General features: G+C 43.3%; 2 protein-coding genes across 7 annotated transcripts in view; both read right to left on the bottom strand.

Moving 5' to 3' along the window:
• The window catches only part of MRPL50 (mitochondrial ribosomal protein L50), a 448968-nt gene that overhangs the window by 85233 nt on the left and 345939 nt on the right, over window positions 1–17796 (bottom strand). The gene's annotated exons all lie outside the window — the stretch shown is intronic.
• Window positions 1467–17339, bottom strand: PGAP4 (post-GPI attachment to proteins GalNAc transferase 4). Of its 3 annotated transcripts, none has more exons than XM_050761510.1 (2): window positions 17059–17339; window positions 1467–7295 (listed from the first exon to the last, which is right to left on the bottom strand). In XM_050761510.1, the coding sequence occupies exon 2, from the start codon at window positions 7216–7218 to the stop codon at window positions 6007–6009; it is 1212 nt and encodes a 403-aa protein (XP_050617467.1). In that variant the 5' UTR covers window positions 7219–7295; window positions 17059–17339; the 3' UTR covers window positions 1467–6006. The 3 variants fall into 3 exon arrangements, with proteins under 3 accessions (XP_050617467.1, XP_050617470.1, XP_050617468.1); XM_050761513.1 differs by lacking the exon at window positions 17059–17339 and adding an exon at window positions 16676–16877; XM_050761511.1 differs by lacking the exon at window positions 17059–17339 and adding an exon at window positions 16087–16509.

Below are 17796 nucleotides of genomic sequence, written 5' to 3'. Positions count from 1 at the left end.
GGCCAAGGTTCTGAAAGGAAGAAGGCATGTCTTATTCACTCACCTTTGAGTCTCCAGCACTGATCACAGCACCTGTCACTCAGTAGGCACTCAATAACTGTAAATTGATATGAAACATGACACGAGGTGCCTTTCACAGAACAAAAATTAATTTGTCCTAAAGGCCTCCTGGGATGCAATTTTGAATTTTAGTATGTGTCTACGTTGGGGTTAAGGTTAACGTTTAAGTGTGACAAGAAGGGGTTAGTTTGGCTGAAATAGTTCTTCCTGTGGTGTTAACTGGTAAAATGAAATATAATGTTATTCTAATCTCTTCCAAGCCTTTCCTGATTCAAACACGGAAATGTGTTTCTGCAGATTGCGGCATTTCAGCTAAAAGTTCAACGAGATTAAAAAGGAGAAAGCTTGAGTCATTTGAGTGAATATTGCAAACAGGATTTAGGTATTCATTAAGATAAGGATAAACTGCTAAATTTAGGTTTACTCATGATTAATTTGTTTGATGTATTTCCTTGCAGAATAGTACATGAACTAGATTTTGAATGTGATACAGACACACACCATTTTTTACATACATAGCTTTTAAAATTTAGATGTATTCTATATGTACAATCCAGAAAGGAGATGAAAGCCTGCCTCCTCTTTTATAAACTTATTTGGAGAGGGAGCTACATGGAAGCCAAACTTTTGCTGAACTCCAGTTGGAAATGGATTCTGGATACACTAGGGCTGGAGAAGGTTAGGGTTGAGAAGGACTAGAGGCATTGCACAAACACATTCCTGGAAATAAATCTACACAGACTGGTTGACTTGAAAACTGGTTAACCAGAAATTTTGCCCTGTTTGGGGTAAAGCTAGAAACATTGAATCCCAAAATCTGTGAATAACATGCCTAATAGGAAAACTGAAAATTCTGTGTATTTCTTTTCCAAAATTAAATGGCAGCCAATGTTTGCAGGTAAAAAACCAAAACAAACAAACAAAAAACCACAACGGGGAATTAGATTACAGCTGTTTGCTTAAAAATTGTTAACTGATTTTGTTGTTTGTTTAATGGAAACATTTGCATTGTGCATTCCTGTTATTTGAAGAAAAATGGTGAGAATATCACAGTGCAAATGAAGAATACAAGTTTGATAGAACTAATCTACCTTAGATACACTCCTTATTTGGGAGAACTTATTTAACTGGTAATTTAATTTAGGTGGAGAGGCACTTTAATTGGAGTTGATTACTGTGGGATTTTTATATACTGTACGATGCACTGTTGAGTTACAGCACCACATGACGTAAAGTTGGGTAATTTTAAGTCACTGGATATTTTTATCCCAACTATAATAGAATTTGCTGAAAAATGCTTATTAACTGAAACTGTTTTCTAGGTTGGATACTATTTGGAAAATCTTTGGGACTATGTCAAAGATGATTGGAAATTTAATAGAGCTAGCAGACCAAAAAACAAAACAAAACAAAAAGACTTAATTTATTAGGACTGCAGTGGTGATGTGCTGTCACTTCAGGACACCCCATTGCCTGAATCGCAGCAGTGTTGCGAATCATCACTCTGCAGTGAATGGGAATTTTTGGTTTAGAATTTAACAGATTTTCCTGGTCTTTCTCCTGGCGACTGACACAGAAATATGAAAGAATAAAATGATTTCAAAAAAAGCACTTACGTTAACCATTTGGGGGTGAAAATGATGAAAATGTAAAGGCAAATGATGAATTTATCAGAGAATGAAGGAACAGATAGCATATGTATGTAGGAACACAGTAGCTTTAAAATATCAGAAAGATGAGGAAAAGGACAGAGATGCCAAGTGAAGCAGAGGGTTTCTACATTTGTCATCGGCTCTTGCATGTCCCACGTTCCCTTATGTAATAGATCTTTAATGGATGCCCTACTGTCACAGAACCTTTGTAAGACCAGCCTATGCAGAATGCAAAGGAACTAAATAATGGACAGTTAATGTTCTGGCAAAGCAATTTATTATCTTGCTAGGAGCTGGTTTCTCATTGCATTTAGAATAAACTTTAAACAGCTATATCACCTTCCAGGCCTGATATGATCTGGCCCCTGCAAACTTACCTTCATGTCTTCCCACTCCCATCCTCCTTCTTCAAGCTCTAGCTACACTGGCTTTCTTTCATCCTTGGACTTTTAACACTGGTTCTTTCTGCAAGGCCTTCGCACTGCCGTGCTCTCTCTCTCTGGAATGCTTTTCCTTTGGCTGAATTTTTCCATGTAATTCAGGTCTTAGTTCAATTTTAATATCCCCCAACAGATTTCCCATGCTATCTAAAGCAGTCCATGCCCTTCCCTATCCCTAGGTCCTGCTATCACATTACCTAGTTAGATTTCCTTGAAACCTCTTGAAATTCCCTTATTTATTCTTTTGAGTTTTTTTCCCCTTCACCTTCCCCATAGAACATGAGCTCCTCAGTGTCAGGGATCTTCTGTTTCGTTCATTGCTATATCCCCAACACCTAGAATAGAACATGACACATAGTGAGCAATGAATGAATGAGAAAGAGTATAAGACTCACAGTGGAACTGCCTATGAACAAAAGGAACACTGGACACAAAGAAATGGTCTAGGGAAGAAAATCAGGAAGAAGAGGAACAAAGAATGGGGTCTAGGGACTGAGAATTGGTTATAGTGCACAATTTTAGCCCCTATACAATGTTTTTTACATGCATTCCAAGCAGAGGGAATGGCACGTGCTAAGAGGAGGTCTTTCCATCATCACACACAGCTGTTTTTTACTTTGTTGTTGCTAGTGGTTTTGTTTTCAGTGTGTGTTGGGAGTTGGGGGAGGACAGGTGTGAGGGATCCCTGTGTGTTTCTCTCAGGGGAAGGCTGGGTTTTTTCTTTCAGGCTACAGGTGTTGCTGCATGTTCTTGGGTTTGTCAATGGAGCACAGACAGGAATACCACACATGGCAGCTCTGCAACTTATTCTAAGACTTTTAGACCAAGAGGCAGGAAAGAGTGAAGGAATGATCACCACATTGTACCAGGGGTATACTGGTGAGGGGTAAGATGATTTGGGTGGCAGGGGTGACCCCCAATTTTTTTAACCCAGAAAAAGATGGATAAATGCTCTGACATTGCTGTGATCCAGGGATCTGTGGCCACGGTTGCTTGTGCAGGCAGCAGCCAATACTTCTGAATGGCCCTCTTGGGACTACAAAACTGTGTGGTGGGGCAGGGAGCCCATACTATTTGTTACATCAGAAAAATCCATTCATGAAAAAGAAAGACAGAGAAGAATAAAAGTCTTCTCAGAAAGCCTTAGTAAAATGGGTGCTTTTATTTTCACAGACATGTCTATGCAAATACACTCAGTCACAAGAGAGAGCTTCTTAAGCCTGATCATAATTTAAACTCTGAAAGGTGAGTGAGCCTGTTAAGAGACCTCCACCCTTCTAGTAACCTATGCCCCTTGATATGGGAGGGATATCTTAGTTCTCTCTAGCCCCTTGCTTAGGATTAAATGAGAGACTTCAGCTTTGGTGTAAAGCTGTCAGCTGCCCTAATCAAGGACAATACACAAAAATTAGACTCCTTATAAGAATAAGGGATTAAATGGAGGAAGATTTAGAAGTGGGTAGGAACAAAAGAGCAGAACTAAGCCTGCATCTGCAGAAAATGTCCAAGGACAGCTGACAGAGTTCAGCTCCATGGGGAAAGGCATGTTAGTGTGTAGGTAGAGAAACTGGACAAGTAAGGATGGCCTTAGCCTTCCATAATGGAGAAGTCAAGGGAAGGGATGACTGCATGCAATAGACAACTGAATTAGAAAGAGCAGAAATGTAAACCAGCAGTGCTTCCCTATCTTGGGCCTGGCTAGCTTAAAGTGGCTCCACTGTCATTGGTCAAAAAACTTTCATGAGGAGATCCAATCACTAATGCAACAAACTCTAATGAGTTCTAAGTTGGAGATGGTTCAGTTCTAAAGCTTGGGGGTACACAGGTCACTGGGAGAGAAGGAATGAAGGAGTGGGATCTGAACATTATAATAAGTCATCTAGTAGCTCTGATCACTTTGGACATTGCTGGGGGATACATAACAGCTCACTATAACATTACAACACATACTTATATCTGTTTGTTCCCCCAAACTAACATGACAATGTATTTCTGCCATCTTAGCTTACAGAGACATGATTTAGTCCAGGTTATACTCAGATTTTACAAAAGAGACTTTGACCACATACATATTCATAAAATTAATCTAGTTAAGAAAAAAGTGCAGGGGCTTGAAGTCAGAAGAGCTCTGTTCCCATTCTGGCTATGCTGCTGTCAGGTTTGTGACCTGGAGAGCAGTTTAGCATCTCTGGGTCTCAAATTGTTCATCTGTAGAGTGTGGGTGATCAACCTTTATGTAATCCCTCTGTGTTGAGTGGGTCTCCAGATGCGAGTTCCCTGTGGGAATTTAAAAGCAAACTGTGGCATCGAAACAAACTGGACAATTGCTTGAACTCTTTGTCATCATCCATCCTCATAAAGAAACTTGTTGGTCACTAGTCTGATAGTACTGTTAAAATACCTTTATTTGTAACTTTGGAGAAAAGTAATTTTCAGACTCTGATCTTAGAATAAGCTCATGAGGAGTCTCATTTCCAAGCTGGAGATCATTTCCAGTTTGAATGAACAATTCTTCTTTTTGGCTTGGCTGAAGGTGGCACTAGGTGAAAGCTGAGCTGCACATCCTTCAGAGGTCACAATGAAAAGTCAGTCTTTATTCTAGCATGGCTTGGTCTGGAATAGCTGGTACATAGGTGGCAGCCCCATGCCCTATCTCATACTTTAAACAATATCACCAATATCTTTTTCTGAAATAAGCTTGAGTTGTATATGTTTATTATAGGAGAGAAAAGTTTGCCAAATGTCTTCTGTGGACTAAGCACTTGCTAGGCGTTTTACATATATTCTGCCATTTAATCCTCAAGGCAACTTTAACAGGTATTACTGCCCTCATTTTACAGGTGAAGAAATTGAGACCCAGAGTGACTATATGACCTGCCCAAGGTGGTCACATCATTAGGGCATGGCAGAGATCTGAAATAAAAGTTCAGGTCTTCTGACTTCAGTCCATGTTTTTTTTTTTTTTTTTTTTTTTTTTCCTATAACATCATGCTACCTAGAAGAAAAAGAAATGAGGGTAAGCAGTCAGCCAGCAAAGTCAGGAAAAATGATATGCCACTTGTAAAGAGCTCATCCACACTATATCATTCTGAAATGTCCAGTTTTCAAAGAGTCAGAGTAGTACAGAAATGTTCAATGTTAAATCACTACTCAACATAAGCAATCTGACTGTGATGGTTCAGAAGCTCTTCCAGATCTTGTCGTGCCTTAAAGTTCTCATTAACAATATCAATTATCAGTGCACTACAGATATATAGGAAATGAAAATGCCAGGTAACAGAAAAGCCAGATCACCTGCCTCCAAGATGCTGGGTACTGCACGGCTTTTATCAGTTTTTATTATACCAGGTCAAGGAAACAAATGGAATCTATCTACATGGTCCTGCCTTGTGAGGCATATATTCTAAATATACATCCATTTTCATACCCAATGAGAAAGAACTCAATTCCAAAGGATCTCACCTTTCATAAAATCCTACCCTTAAGATCCTAAAACAGTCATATCACTGTGCACAAGATTTTTGGCAGTCACAAGCTCTATCACAAAGCAGAGCTTAAAAACAGATGGAGAATATAACCAGGGTTCAAATGCACCCTCACTGGGTGGGTCAGACTGCATGAGGCAGTGTGGCTGTGTGGAGGGAGAGGTCCGGACCTGTGGCAAATTGCTGCTCCTGCCAGGAGGCTACCAAAGCCAACGCTCTTGACTTATTCATGTTCCTCAGCTGCCCCAGTGCCTATATCTCTAACAACAGCAAACAGTGAAATACCTGCAGGCAACCACGTCTAAATAAAGAGATCAATATTTGAATCTTCAAGAAGTGGCCAACTTCAGAAAGGCATTTCTTGGCACCCTAGAGGAGACTGGGATGAAAGTTGTACCGGAGACTGGAGAAGAGCCCAATGTGTTTCACGAGGTTCGGCTCCACTACATAGGCCCTCTCTCCCTTGGCCCTCAACAGCGAGTACAGTGCCATGTCCTTGCCAAAGCCCTTGTGGCAGTACACTTGGGACAGGTAGGTGAGGGTCCGGCGGGCCGCAGGTGCAGGGAAGAGCATGGCTGGGGTGCAACACTGAGAGGCAGGAACCACGCTGTACAGGGAAGGACTCAGCCGCCGCAGTTCCAGGAAATAGTGCCGACCCACCAGCTCCACCAGACCCATGCTATACAGGGAGAAGAAGAGCATTACAGGCCAGCTAAACCCTGGGCGGCTGGCAAACCTCATGTATATCCAGGTTAGTAAGGGCCCCAGCAACATGCCTACACCAACCCACTCCAGGATCCGCATGGGCTCTGGGTTGATGTAGTGCTGGAGCCTCTCGGGGTGATAGAGCTTGAGATAAAGGGCATCTCTGAGATGTGGCTCAGAGAAGCGAGCCCGCAGAAGATGCTCCAAGACTGGGAAGATCTGCTCTTCTGGAACAGCATCGTCTTCCACCATCAGGACGTAGTCTGGGTTGTAGGTCTGCAGGGATGACTCCAGGCAATAGACATAGTCCTGCTTCTCTTTCTCAAATGAGTTGGTTGAAGGGTCATCACCATAATCATCCTCAGTGCCCTCATAGCGATTGGCCACAGGGACGTACTTGGAGAGCAACTTGGCATCAAAATGGCTCACACTGCGCTCCACGTTGCACAGGAAGAGCTGGTGCCCCTCGCACTGGGGGCCACATTGCTGAAGAAGCCGGTGGAACTGGGACACCACCTGCAGGACGTAGTGGAAGCCAGGCTGTCTGTCCACGGTGATGATGGTGATCACCAGCCAGGGCCGGGGGGTGGCCTGCCAGACAATGGGCACTGAGCCATTGGCAGAGGGAAGCTCCTCAAAATAGTGGAGGGCAGCCTCGCCCTCTTTCAAGCTTTGCTGCAGGAACTCTTGGCTCATTTGGTTCAGATGCCAATGGCGCAGATAGAAGTAAGAGTGTAGAAGTCGGTGACAGGCCAGGGGGGCCAGCAGGCCAAATGTCACCACTGTTAGGATGAAGAGCTGGACAGCGGTGCTGCCCCAGGAGAGTCGCCGCAGCCTCCGGAGGAGCATGGCAGCTGGAGAGGTTGAAGTGCTCATGAGGTCAACTTTTGTTCATGTCTGGTCCCAAGAAAAAACCATTCTGGAACTCAGGCCAGAGTCATCAGAAATCAAACCTAAAGAGAGAGGAAGTAGGGAATGGTAAGGGTAAGCATTTTTTTTTTTTTAAACAAAAAACAAACAAACAAAAAAAACAAAGGGCCAAGAACTGAACTCAGCACATATCAAATCAGAAATTATAATTCAAGGCTCTGTGGCTTCTAGAGACTTTAAAGTATTTTCTGCAGTAAACCATTCTTTGGTCGTGTCTGCTAACAGCCTCTGGGATGTGTTTATTATTTCTATGAGTAACAAGATCTCAGTGCATCCAACCAAGTCTCCATGCCTAAAGATACTTAGTTAGGTTTACAATGTGCCAGAAAATCTCCAGGTAGGCTGTTAGGATCATTATTCACCAGGTACACAGACAACAGGTTCTTAAAACAGGGGCAAAAAAGCAAGGCTCGGCACAAAGGAAATATACAGATTTAGAGCAAGTTCCAGCATAAGGACCCAGAAAATACTTGTTGATTAACTGTGCATATAGCAATTTCAAAAAAAAAAAAACTTGTCCAACAAGAGAAGGAATACTTAGGATTCTCTGAAATATCTTTGTTATTTAATGTCATTTTCCATTCATATGTTTCTAATCTCACGCAACTATACTTAACATTGCATATTAATTTAATCCTGATTGTTCTCCCATTTTATTTTTGTAGATCATGGGAACCGATGAGAGGAAGTATCTCCCATAAGCAAGCAAACTCTAGAGCCCTAGGCTTGGGGAGGGAGGAAACATCTGGAGGAAGATCCATGAGTAGCTGTTCAATGAAGGGGAATTGGGGTAGGGAAAGGCAGAGGTGAATATGGAAGAGGCAGTTGCCCTCAGTTTGGTCCAGGAAAAAATGCTGTGTGATGTAATGATTCAGAGCATGGGCCTGAGGCCAGGCTCATGTTGGTATGAATCCTAGCTCTACCTCTCACTTGTTGGGAAGTCAGTTTACCTCTCTATATCTTATATTTCTCAGCTCTAAAATGGAAATAATAATATCTGTCTCTTAGGGTTACTGTGAATATAAAATACGTTAGAAAGCAAAATAATGCAGAGTAAAAATGCCATTAAAATCTATCCATATGTTCAAACTCATAATAATATTTCAGAAGTAAGCAGGTCTAATGTTCTGATGGAAAACAGACTACTGCCAAAAAACAGAATTAAAAGGACAAAGCCAGTCCTTTGCTAGTAGGGTCAATGCAAAACTAAATGGTGTCTGCAGTACAGAAAGTAAATCTCTTGCCTCAGAAGCATAATAAGGTTTATACACATTTGGAGGAAAACTGTGTAGTTTGTGAGTTATTGCAAAGGGAGGATTGCCCAGGAATCATATGAGGTTGCTATGGAGCAGACTCAGCCAGTGCTCTCATATCCATGTTCTCCCCTTGGGCACACAGAAAGACCTCATTTCCTAGCTTTCCTTCTCCAGGTGGAGTCACGTGACTAGGGCTTATCAGCAAAGTGACAGGGGTGACACCTGGGACAAGGTAGTTGAGAACAGATGTGCCATTTCAACTTTCTCTTTCCCCGTCTGCCAGCTGAATGGAGAACCCTGGTGGATCTAGAGGAGGGTACAGTCACCAGATGGCAGAAGCCTGGGTCCTTGAATCCTGTACATACATATCCCAGTTTTGGGACTGCATGGAACAGATGTCCCTCCCACTGCCCATCTCCCAGTACCCTCCCAAACTAGAGTGGACTGTGTTGTGAGCAATACATAAACCACTGTGTCTAGACACCAATAATTTTTGGACTTTATTACAGCAGTTAGCCTCTACAGTTGTGTAGAATATCAAATGTCTATAGTACAGTGACATGGTAATTTCTCAAGTAGAGAAACAAGTTTCATTTCAGCCACAGAAGCGGATTGTACTATGGGACTCAAAGGTAAGACAGACAATCCTAGTACTAAGAGATCAGGATAGTACCCAAAGAGGGAACAAAGCAAAGAGAGGTTTGAATAGTATGCAACCCCAGTCTTGCTGGTTTGTGAACGTCCAGTATATTGCAGACTGGTTGCTTCTTCCTCTGCTCTGCTCAGGGCAATGGAGTTAACAAATCATGTGGTTGCACATCCACGTGGTCTCACCAGTTCCACATCACTACTAATGGAAGCCAATACAAGAATTGGGCTGAGCTCACACTCCTGCAGTATTGGCTTTGGAAAAGGAGGCATTCAAGTGGCTTTCTGCTCAGACTATTTATTATCCCTGCCTTTGCTATTACCACAAGGGAGCTGGATCAATCTAGAGGAGGGAACTAGAGACAATGAGATAGGGCAGGCAGTTTGGAAAATGCCAGGCACATAGTAAGGACTATCACTTACTATGATATGTCACAGAGGAAAGAAATGGGAACACCTAGTACTAACATCAAGATAACCTTGGGTCCCAGGGAATTTATGCTACTGGGGACAATAAAATCATTAACATCTCACATAGTCCTTCACTTTAAAATTATGTCTGTGAGACTGCTGTTCCACTGACAATAAGGAAAAGAGAGGGATTCGGTTCAGAGGACACATGGTCCCTGCCTATATTAATCAGCTTTGCTGGGGTGATTAACAGTGTCAAATCTTCATAACTTAAAGTAATAACATGGATTTCTTGCATACGGGTTTGTGGATAGCTGTGGCTCAGTTGGGGTCAGCTCCAGAATGTAGGTCAGAATTAGTTCATGCCACATGCCCCTCCTTCTAGATTTAGCTGCAGAAGAAACAGTCACCTGGGGTGTGTTCCTGTGTTGCCTGGAAGCTGCACAAGAGGCCAAGTCAAAACATGCAGGTACATTTACATCCTGGTTTCAGTGTGTCACAAATCAAGTCTACTCATCATCCATTGGCCAAAACAATGGGACAGGAAGATTTACTCCTCCCACAGAGCAGAAGGAGGGGAAAGTGAAGATTCAATAGAAAAAAAAAGCAACAGGCCGATTTCTAAATCCTGAGGAGAAAAGAAAGCATCCAGCAATCTGCTCAGAGAGTATGGAAATTTTTTTAGAATGCTCACAGGGCTTAAGACTCAGCCCCCAACCCCAATCATTACACACTGCACGAATAAGGACAGGCTTCAGTAATGATCCCAAAAATCTCAGTTGGTTATAAGAACGAGGATTTAATTCTTGCTCATATTACTTGTCCTTTATAGGTCAATTGTGCCTCTGTTGCCTGCTGTTTGTACTCTAGGACCCAGGCAGATAGAACTGTTTTTTTTTGTTTTGTTTTGTTTTAACATTGCTGGTTTTGTGGTAGAGAGAAAAAAGGGGAATAGTGCACCACAAGCGGGCTCTCAAAGCTACTTCTCAAAAGTGACACAGATCACTTCCACCCACATTTCACTGACTGGAACAAGTCACATAATAACTTAAGTTCAACAGAGCAGTTATGTCATTTTCCTGCAAGAAGGGAGTGCCAAAAGATACATGGCCACACCTGAAGCCAATGACTGGAGAAATCTATGTATTCCAGGGAGAGGCAGAAAATCTACTCCAGGGAGGGGCATTTTGAACAATAATGCAATCTACCACACCCACCTAGGACACAGGAGCTGGGATCAGATCCTTTATTCAAGATTAGATGACTGCTTTGCTGAAAATCCAACCACATTGAGTTATAGAGTCATTCAGGAGTATGTTCTTGTTTATTTTTTAAAATATTTTCTTAGAAGATTTAACCAATTGTTGCACAGTAGGCTGTGGTGTCCAATGGCACCTATAATGTATTTCACCTTACTGATCTGGTTTTAAGAAGAATGAATAGCTGGATGTGGTGGCTCAAGCCTGTAATCCCAGCACTTTAGGAGGCTGAGGCAGGTGGATGGCTTGAACCTAGGAGATTCAGACCAGCCTGGGCAACATGGCCAAACCCAGTCTCAACAAAAGATACAAAAATCAGCCAGGCATGGTAGCATGTTCCTGTAGTCCTAGCTACTCAGGAGGCTGAGGCAGAAGGATTGCCTGAGCCCCAGCAGGTTGAGGCTACAGTGAGCCACGATCGTACGACTGCACTCCAGCCTGGGTGACAGAGAAAAACCCTGTCTCAAACAAAGCAAACAAACAAACAAACAAAAAGATAAAAGATAAATAGCCTTAGGGGAACAGATATAAAAACATAGGACTTTTCACTGCTAGTTTGGGGAAGGAGTTTTTTTTTTTTTACTCCCAGCCCAGTCATAAGGGTGAGACAAGAGGGCTATGTCTATGTTACCACTCTGATTGTCTTTTTCCGGAATTCCAGTTGCCCATGATGTCACAGGCTGAGGCCCACGCTCTAGAGACACTGTGGACTGACTGGCACCTCTGAGCTGACCTAATAATGACTGCACTATTACAGCTCTGATTCTACAGAACAATACATACCCAGTTCTTACCTATGCTTTGCATGTGCTCTTTGAAACACAGCCCTTCCCTAAACAGAATTCTTTACCTGTTACCATGTCTAGAGTGTAGGGCTCAGAGAAGACAGTAAAGGACACAGACTCTGAGAAATGAACATGAAGTAGGGCTTAGATGAATAAATGGAGCAACAACAACAGTTACATTCTAGTGCAACTTCTGAAAATTAAACTAAAGGATCCACGGGTGTGGGAGACACAATACCAGGGTGTGAGTCAGGGGGTAAGTGCTCAAGAATGTTCTATGTTTCCCAAATCCACTATATGAATGGCACCACCACTTTCCCAGGCAACTTAGTCTAAAACACTAGTTAGTTCTAACTTCTCACCTCCATGCACTCACTTCCTAATCCCACCTCTACAGCCTTTTATTATGCCTCTCTTTTCCCTTCCCCTTCCCCTTGTCAAGCCTTCCTGCCTGCCACACTCTAGTTCCTCCTCAGCACCTCCAAGCCAGCTGATTGCAATAGGCTCCTAACACAGCTTCTGACCTCCAGAATGAGCAACACAAGCCAAAATATCTGGGTCCAGTTCTCGTCCTAACGCTCACTAATTCGATCAATTTGTATTAAAAAAAATCATTTATCTCTCTGAGCCTATTTTATTTCTCTGTGAAATAGGAAAATAAAAGATACTTCAGCTGGGCACAGTGGCTCACGCTGGTAATCCCAGCACTTTGGGAGGCCGATGCGGGCGGATCATGAGGTCAGGTGATTGTGACCATCCTGGCCAACATGGTGAAACCCCGTCTCTACTAAAAATACAAAAATTAGCTGGGCGTGGTGGCACGTGCCTGTAATCCCAGCTACTCAGGAGACTGAGGCAGAAGAATCGCTTGAACCAGGCAGTCAGAGGTTGCAGTGAGCCGAGATTGTGCTACTGCATTCCAGCTTGGCAACACAGTGAGACTGTGTCTCAAAAAAACAAAACAAACAAACAAAAAAAGCCATTGTGACGATGAAGAGACAATAGCTATGATAGCCCTTCGTCAGCGTAGGACACTGTGCAGATGATGGTGATGTTTTACCTGATCAGCATCCATCTGATACTCTGCAGCATAAGTCAGAACATGGCACTCTTTTCTGTAAAACTATTCAATGATTCCCCCATGACTATAGAATAAAGTTCAAATTATTTGCCAACATTCTTCACAATCCAGTTCCAACTTATCTTTCCAGCTGCATTTCTGCTCCTCACACTGTCTAATTCAACCAAGAATCAGCTCAAAAGGTACCTCTTCCAAAAGCCAACCCTGACCTCTCCAACCAGAAAGAATCTCTTTTTTCCCCTTAAGTACTGGGGCCCTTTCTATGAACTTTTCCTCCAGGGCATTCATTTGTCACTTTCTACTTCAGACTCATCTATTTATAGCTACCGCTTATTAAGGCCATACTACATATAGCATGGAATTAATCCCATTTAGTTGAAAAAACTGATGCTACCGAGTTGCAAGCAGGAAATTCAAGCACAAGGATAAATTTCAAAGCTCATGTTTTTCCATGATGCCTGTTGTCTTCCATGGCCTTGTTTATGGCCCTTGACTTATGATCTGATTGGACTTTTAAATCTCTTTTGAGTAGATTTAGTCTGATTTATCTTTGGTATCCCTCACAGACCCAGCATAGTACTATGCATAAAAGACACTCAATGCTTGTTGAGCAAATAAATAGCCTCTTTGACCTCTATGGGTCTCAGGTCCTCAGCTATAAAATTGGTAGTATCAAAGAGCTGGTCATATACTGTGTAGAGATGGACTTATTTGTAAATGTTTGTGGAGCACTTACGTGCCAGGCACTGTTCTAAGCATTTCATCTATCGATCCTCATAAAAAGCCTATGAGAAGTATGACTACTCAGCCCATTTTATACTTTAAAAAACTAAGCTTTTAAGCAGGTGGCAAAACTTGAACCCAGGCAGACTGTGTCCGGAACCCATGTTCTCAACCAATATGCACGACTGCCTGCACAAATTTGGAGCCCAGGAAAATCAACTGAAAAACCATTAGAAATGGCAATAGACTTTCAAAACATGGTTGGTACCAGAATTAATATGTAAAAATAATATATAATATACATAGCAAGTATATATACACAGGTACTATATATATGCATTACATGTTCATATCTGTACCTATATTATAATAATTGCTTTCATGTAAACAATCACCAGTGAACTAAAGGAATAAAAAATCCCAATCAAAAGGGAAAAAATAACCCAAATACCTAGAAATAAATTTCAGAAATATGCAGAATATATACATATACTACAAAATTCTACCAAAGGGTATTTAAAAAGTCATTAATAAACAGAAAAATAATGCTCAGGTGAAAAGACTTGGTACTAGAGATCCCTTTCTCCATAATTAATCTCTATATTTAACATCTGAATTTAATTTACTTCAAGAGGGAGTGGCACAGTTCAACAACTAGGCACTTTCATATAAATTGGTGCAGTTTTTGGAGGAAATGTTGGGGTGTTGGGGCAGTATCTATAAACATTTTATATGTACATCCCCTTTGACATAACGATCCTACTTCTAGGAATCTACTCAGCAGAAATGCCAACACATGCTACCAAAGATGGATGAGAAATGTTCATTGCTGTTTTGTTTGTAGTAGAAAGAAAAAGACAGAAAGAGGGGGAGAGGAATGGAGGGAGAAAGGGAAGAAAGGAAGGAAGGAAGAGAAAGGAAAGAAAGAAAGAGAGAGAGAGAGTGAGGAAGAGGGTGGGAGGGAGAAAGGAAGAAAGGAAGAACTGCAGGCAAATGAAATATCTAGCAAAGGGAACAGATTTTTAGAGAATCATAAAAGGGTATGCTGTGAACATGTTAAGAAGAACGAGAAAGGTTTAAATATGTTGACATAAAAGAAATCCTAGCTGGGTTGTGCTTTGGACTGAACGTTTGTCCTCCTCCTCCCCAGCCACAATCCGTGTTATAAATCCTAATCTCCAATGTGATGGTATTCAAAGACAGGGTCTTTGGAAGGTAATCAGGTCATAAGGGTGCAGACCTCAGTAATGCATGCTCTTTATTAGTGCCCTTATAAGAAAAGACAGTCTCCTGTCTTTTCTCACTTCTTTTCTCTGCTCTCTCACATGTAAACCAGGAAGAGGGCCCTCACCAAAACTTGACCACACTGGCACCCTGATCTGGAACTTCCAGCTTCCAGAAGTTTGAGAAATAAATGTGTCTGTTGTTTAAGCCACCTACTCTTTGAGAATGTGTTACAGCAGCTCAAGTAGACTAAGACCAGAAGGGAGAAATGCGAACTATATCAGTGCAAATTACAGAAAAATGTGCAGAGATATGACCATTTTATTTTTAATGTGGAGTATAATTTAGTGAAGGAGAAACGAAGGGTATGGGGACGGCAATTTCCTGTTTTGATATCTACACTTCTGCAAAGAGCATTACTTTTATAATCATAATTAAGCATTCCATTGAACACTGAGTCTTGTGTTAGACACTGGGAAGGTGAACATGACAGGGCACCTGTTAAGTCCATTTTTTTATTCGTGATTTAAATTGCTATAGCTATAACAAATTAAATTACATATGTATATCTGTTTGTGGATTTTGGCAGCTGTCTCTCCCTGCATTGTGGTGCCAGTGCCATGTCATTTTCATTATGAAAGCTTTATAACAGGTTTTACTATCTGACTAGGCAGATTCTCTCTCATTACCCAGCATCATAATTTTCTAGGCCTTTACAAATTAATTTTATTGAGGTACAGTTTACATACAATACAATGCACCGCTTAAATATATATTTTGATGAGTTTTGTCAAATTTATATTCCCCTATAACCATCAAAATAAAAAATAGACCAAAATATCCAAAAGATCATTTGGAATTAGAACTAGTAAAAATTAACAGAAAATACTCCCTATAGTGCAACATGTGACAAAGAATTACTACTTTAATGTGTAATACACATAAAGTGCTTAAAAACCAGGAAGAGAAAGATACTCCAACTGAAAAATGGGAAGAATTAACAATCAACTCACCTACAGAAATGCAAAAGGCTACTACACAGAGGAAAAAGTGTTAATTCCTACCGGTAATCAAAGACATGCAAATTAAGACAAGATACCATTTCTTGGTCCACACTTTTGATTCAAAACTTCAAATGTGTATACATAGAGAAAATTTTAAGATATGCAGAAAATCTAAACCATCTAGAAGTTGAAGTTTTAAGTTATTTTTATTTTGTTTCTCCTTTGGAGTTTTGTTTCCAGGATGTTTTCTAATAAGGGTATCCTTACAACATTCTGATAATTCTAATAATGTTAGTTTTCTCTTCTCACCTCATAAAGTACCTAGTGCAGTGCATTCTAGAAATTCAACCCTAAAGAAAAGCTATTTCCCCTTAAAAGGATTAGTTTTCTTGGAGAAACACACACAAGCACGCGCACACACACCTGCATGTATTGCTAATGGTCCGCATGGTGAGATCATCATTGGAGCCGCCCTGCGGTCCCCCGGAGAGAGCGTGGGTCCAGCAGGGGATGCGGGTCACAACGACCCTGCAGGAGCTCATGCCCCAAGACACCGTGAGCGCAGTGCGACACTGGCGACGCCCGAGCCAAGGGCCAAAAAGAGGGTGAGACACGCCCAGGTGGACCTAATTAACCCTCCCTCTTGGAAAAAGAATGGGGGACGATGTCCAGGGCACTGGATCTAGTGTCTGTCGCTGACCTTGGGCAGTCCCCGCCACGCTTAAGCCTCAGTTTCCCACCCGTAGGCCGAGCTGACCGTCTCCATCGCTGCGCTTCTTCCCTTCTGCTGTTTTTTCCCGGTGCTGGGAAGGACGCCTTCCTCTGCCCAGTCGCCCTCCCCCAGCCCTTGGCTGCGAAGTCGCCCGCAGAAACCCAACACTGCCGCCGCGCTCTCGGCGCGCCAGGCGAACCTAAGGTGTGGACGCGCTGCGAGGGTCCTCTGCTTGCGGGCGGCCATTAGGCGCCAGGCCCCTTGGCGCTTCGGCCCTGCTAGGCTCGGCGAGGGTCTTACCCAGACTGGCACGCGCCCCGCTCGCGTCCTTCTGTTGGCCTGTCGGCGCAGCTGGTGCAGGCGAGGGCCAGGGAGGCGCCCCTGCTGCACTCAACCATCCCCGCACTGACGCGGGCGCCTGCCGCGCGAGGGACCCTGCGGGACCTCGCAATCCTCCGGCAGGAAGCGGTCGGAGCTCCCGGCAGGGCCGCTAGGCAACCCGCCTGCCCGAGGCGCACTGCCAGGGGCACAGGCCCTCTGCGACGCCTCTCCCCAACCCCCAGCTGCCCTGCTTGTGCCAGCTGTGGCCACCCCTAATCCTTGTCCCCGCGCTCTGGTGTCTCTCCAGGGCTCCGACCACCGCGCCAAAAGGGCTGAGCAGATTGTGCGCAACAGAAACCTACCGGGTTGGGGCGATCAGTTCGGTCCCCTGCGCGCGCCGAGGGCCGCCTCTGGTATCGCCCAGGCTGGCTAGCTCATCCCGGTGGAGGCGCCATCGCCGGGGCCCGGAAGGAGCGGGCGCAGCGCGGTTTGGGTGTGCGCCCGAGCCTCACCTCCTCCCGCCTCGCAGCTCGGGCGCAGGGCTCCCCTTGCTCAGGCGGGCCATGTGACCCGCGAGCTGCGGAGCGATCGCGGCCCCCAAAGCCGGCTTGGGGAAAAAGGACGGCAAAAGGCGCCAACTGATGGGCAGCCAGGGAAAAGCAGGAGTCGCCCCCAAGTCACGCAAACAGGAAGCCTGTTTCTTTTGTGAGGGAACTAGAAGCCAGCATTATATTTCATCAGGTGGGTACACAGAGACTTATTCACACCAATGGAACGACATCTCTCAATGCGTGAGAAAGCTATTACTTTGGGTCCTGAATTTTTTTAGTCTTCTCAAAACCCTCAACTTAAACACAAATGGCCACGAGAGACAAAACGCCTGAGGTATGGGAAGGTATGCACATTGAGAACAATCCCGGCAAAGCAAACAGGAAAAAGATATAGAATGATCCGGGGGAGGAAAAATGTGGAGGACAAAAGAAAACGAACAGCTTCCTGCATTCCACCCTGGACTTTCCCTTCTGAATGGGTTTTCACCACACAGCTGTACGGCCTTACCCAGTGCTTCTAATCTTAGGTTTGCCTGTCTAGGCCACAGG

This window comes from Macaca thibetana, chromosome 15 (assembly GCF_024542745.1).
Source record: "Macaca thibetana thibetana isolate TM-01 chromosome 15, ASM2454274v1, whole genome shotgun sequence".
In the NCBI taxonomy this organism is placed as follows: Eukaryota; Metazoa; Chordata; class Mammalia; order Primates; family Cercopithecidae; genus Macaca; species Macaca thibetana.
The sequence above is the reverse complement of the archived record's forward strand: the minus strand, read 5'-3'. Positions and strand labels throughout refer to the sequence as shown.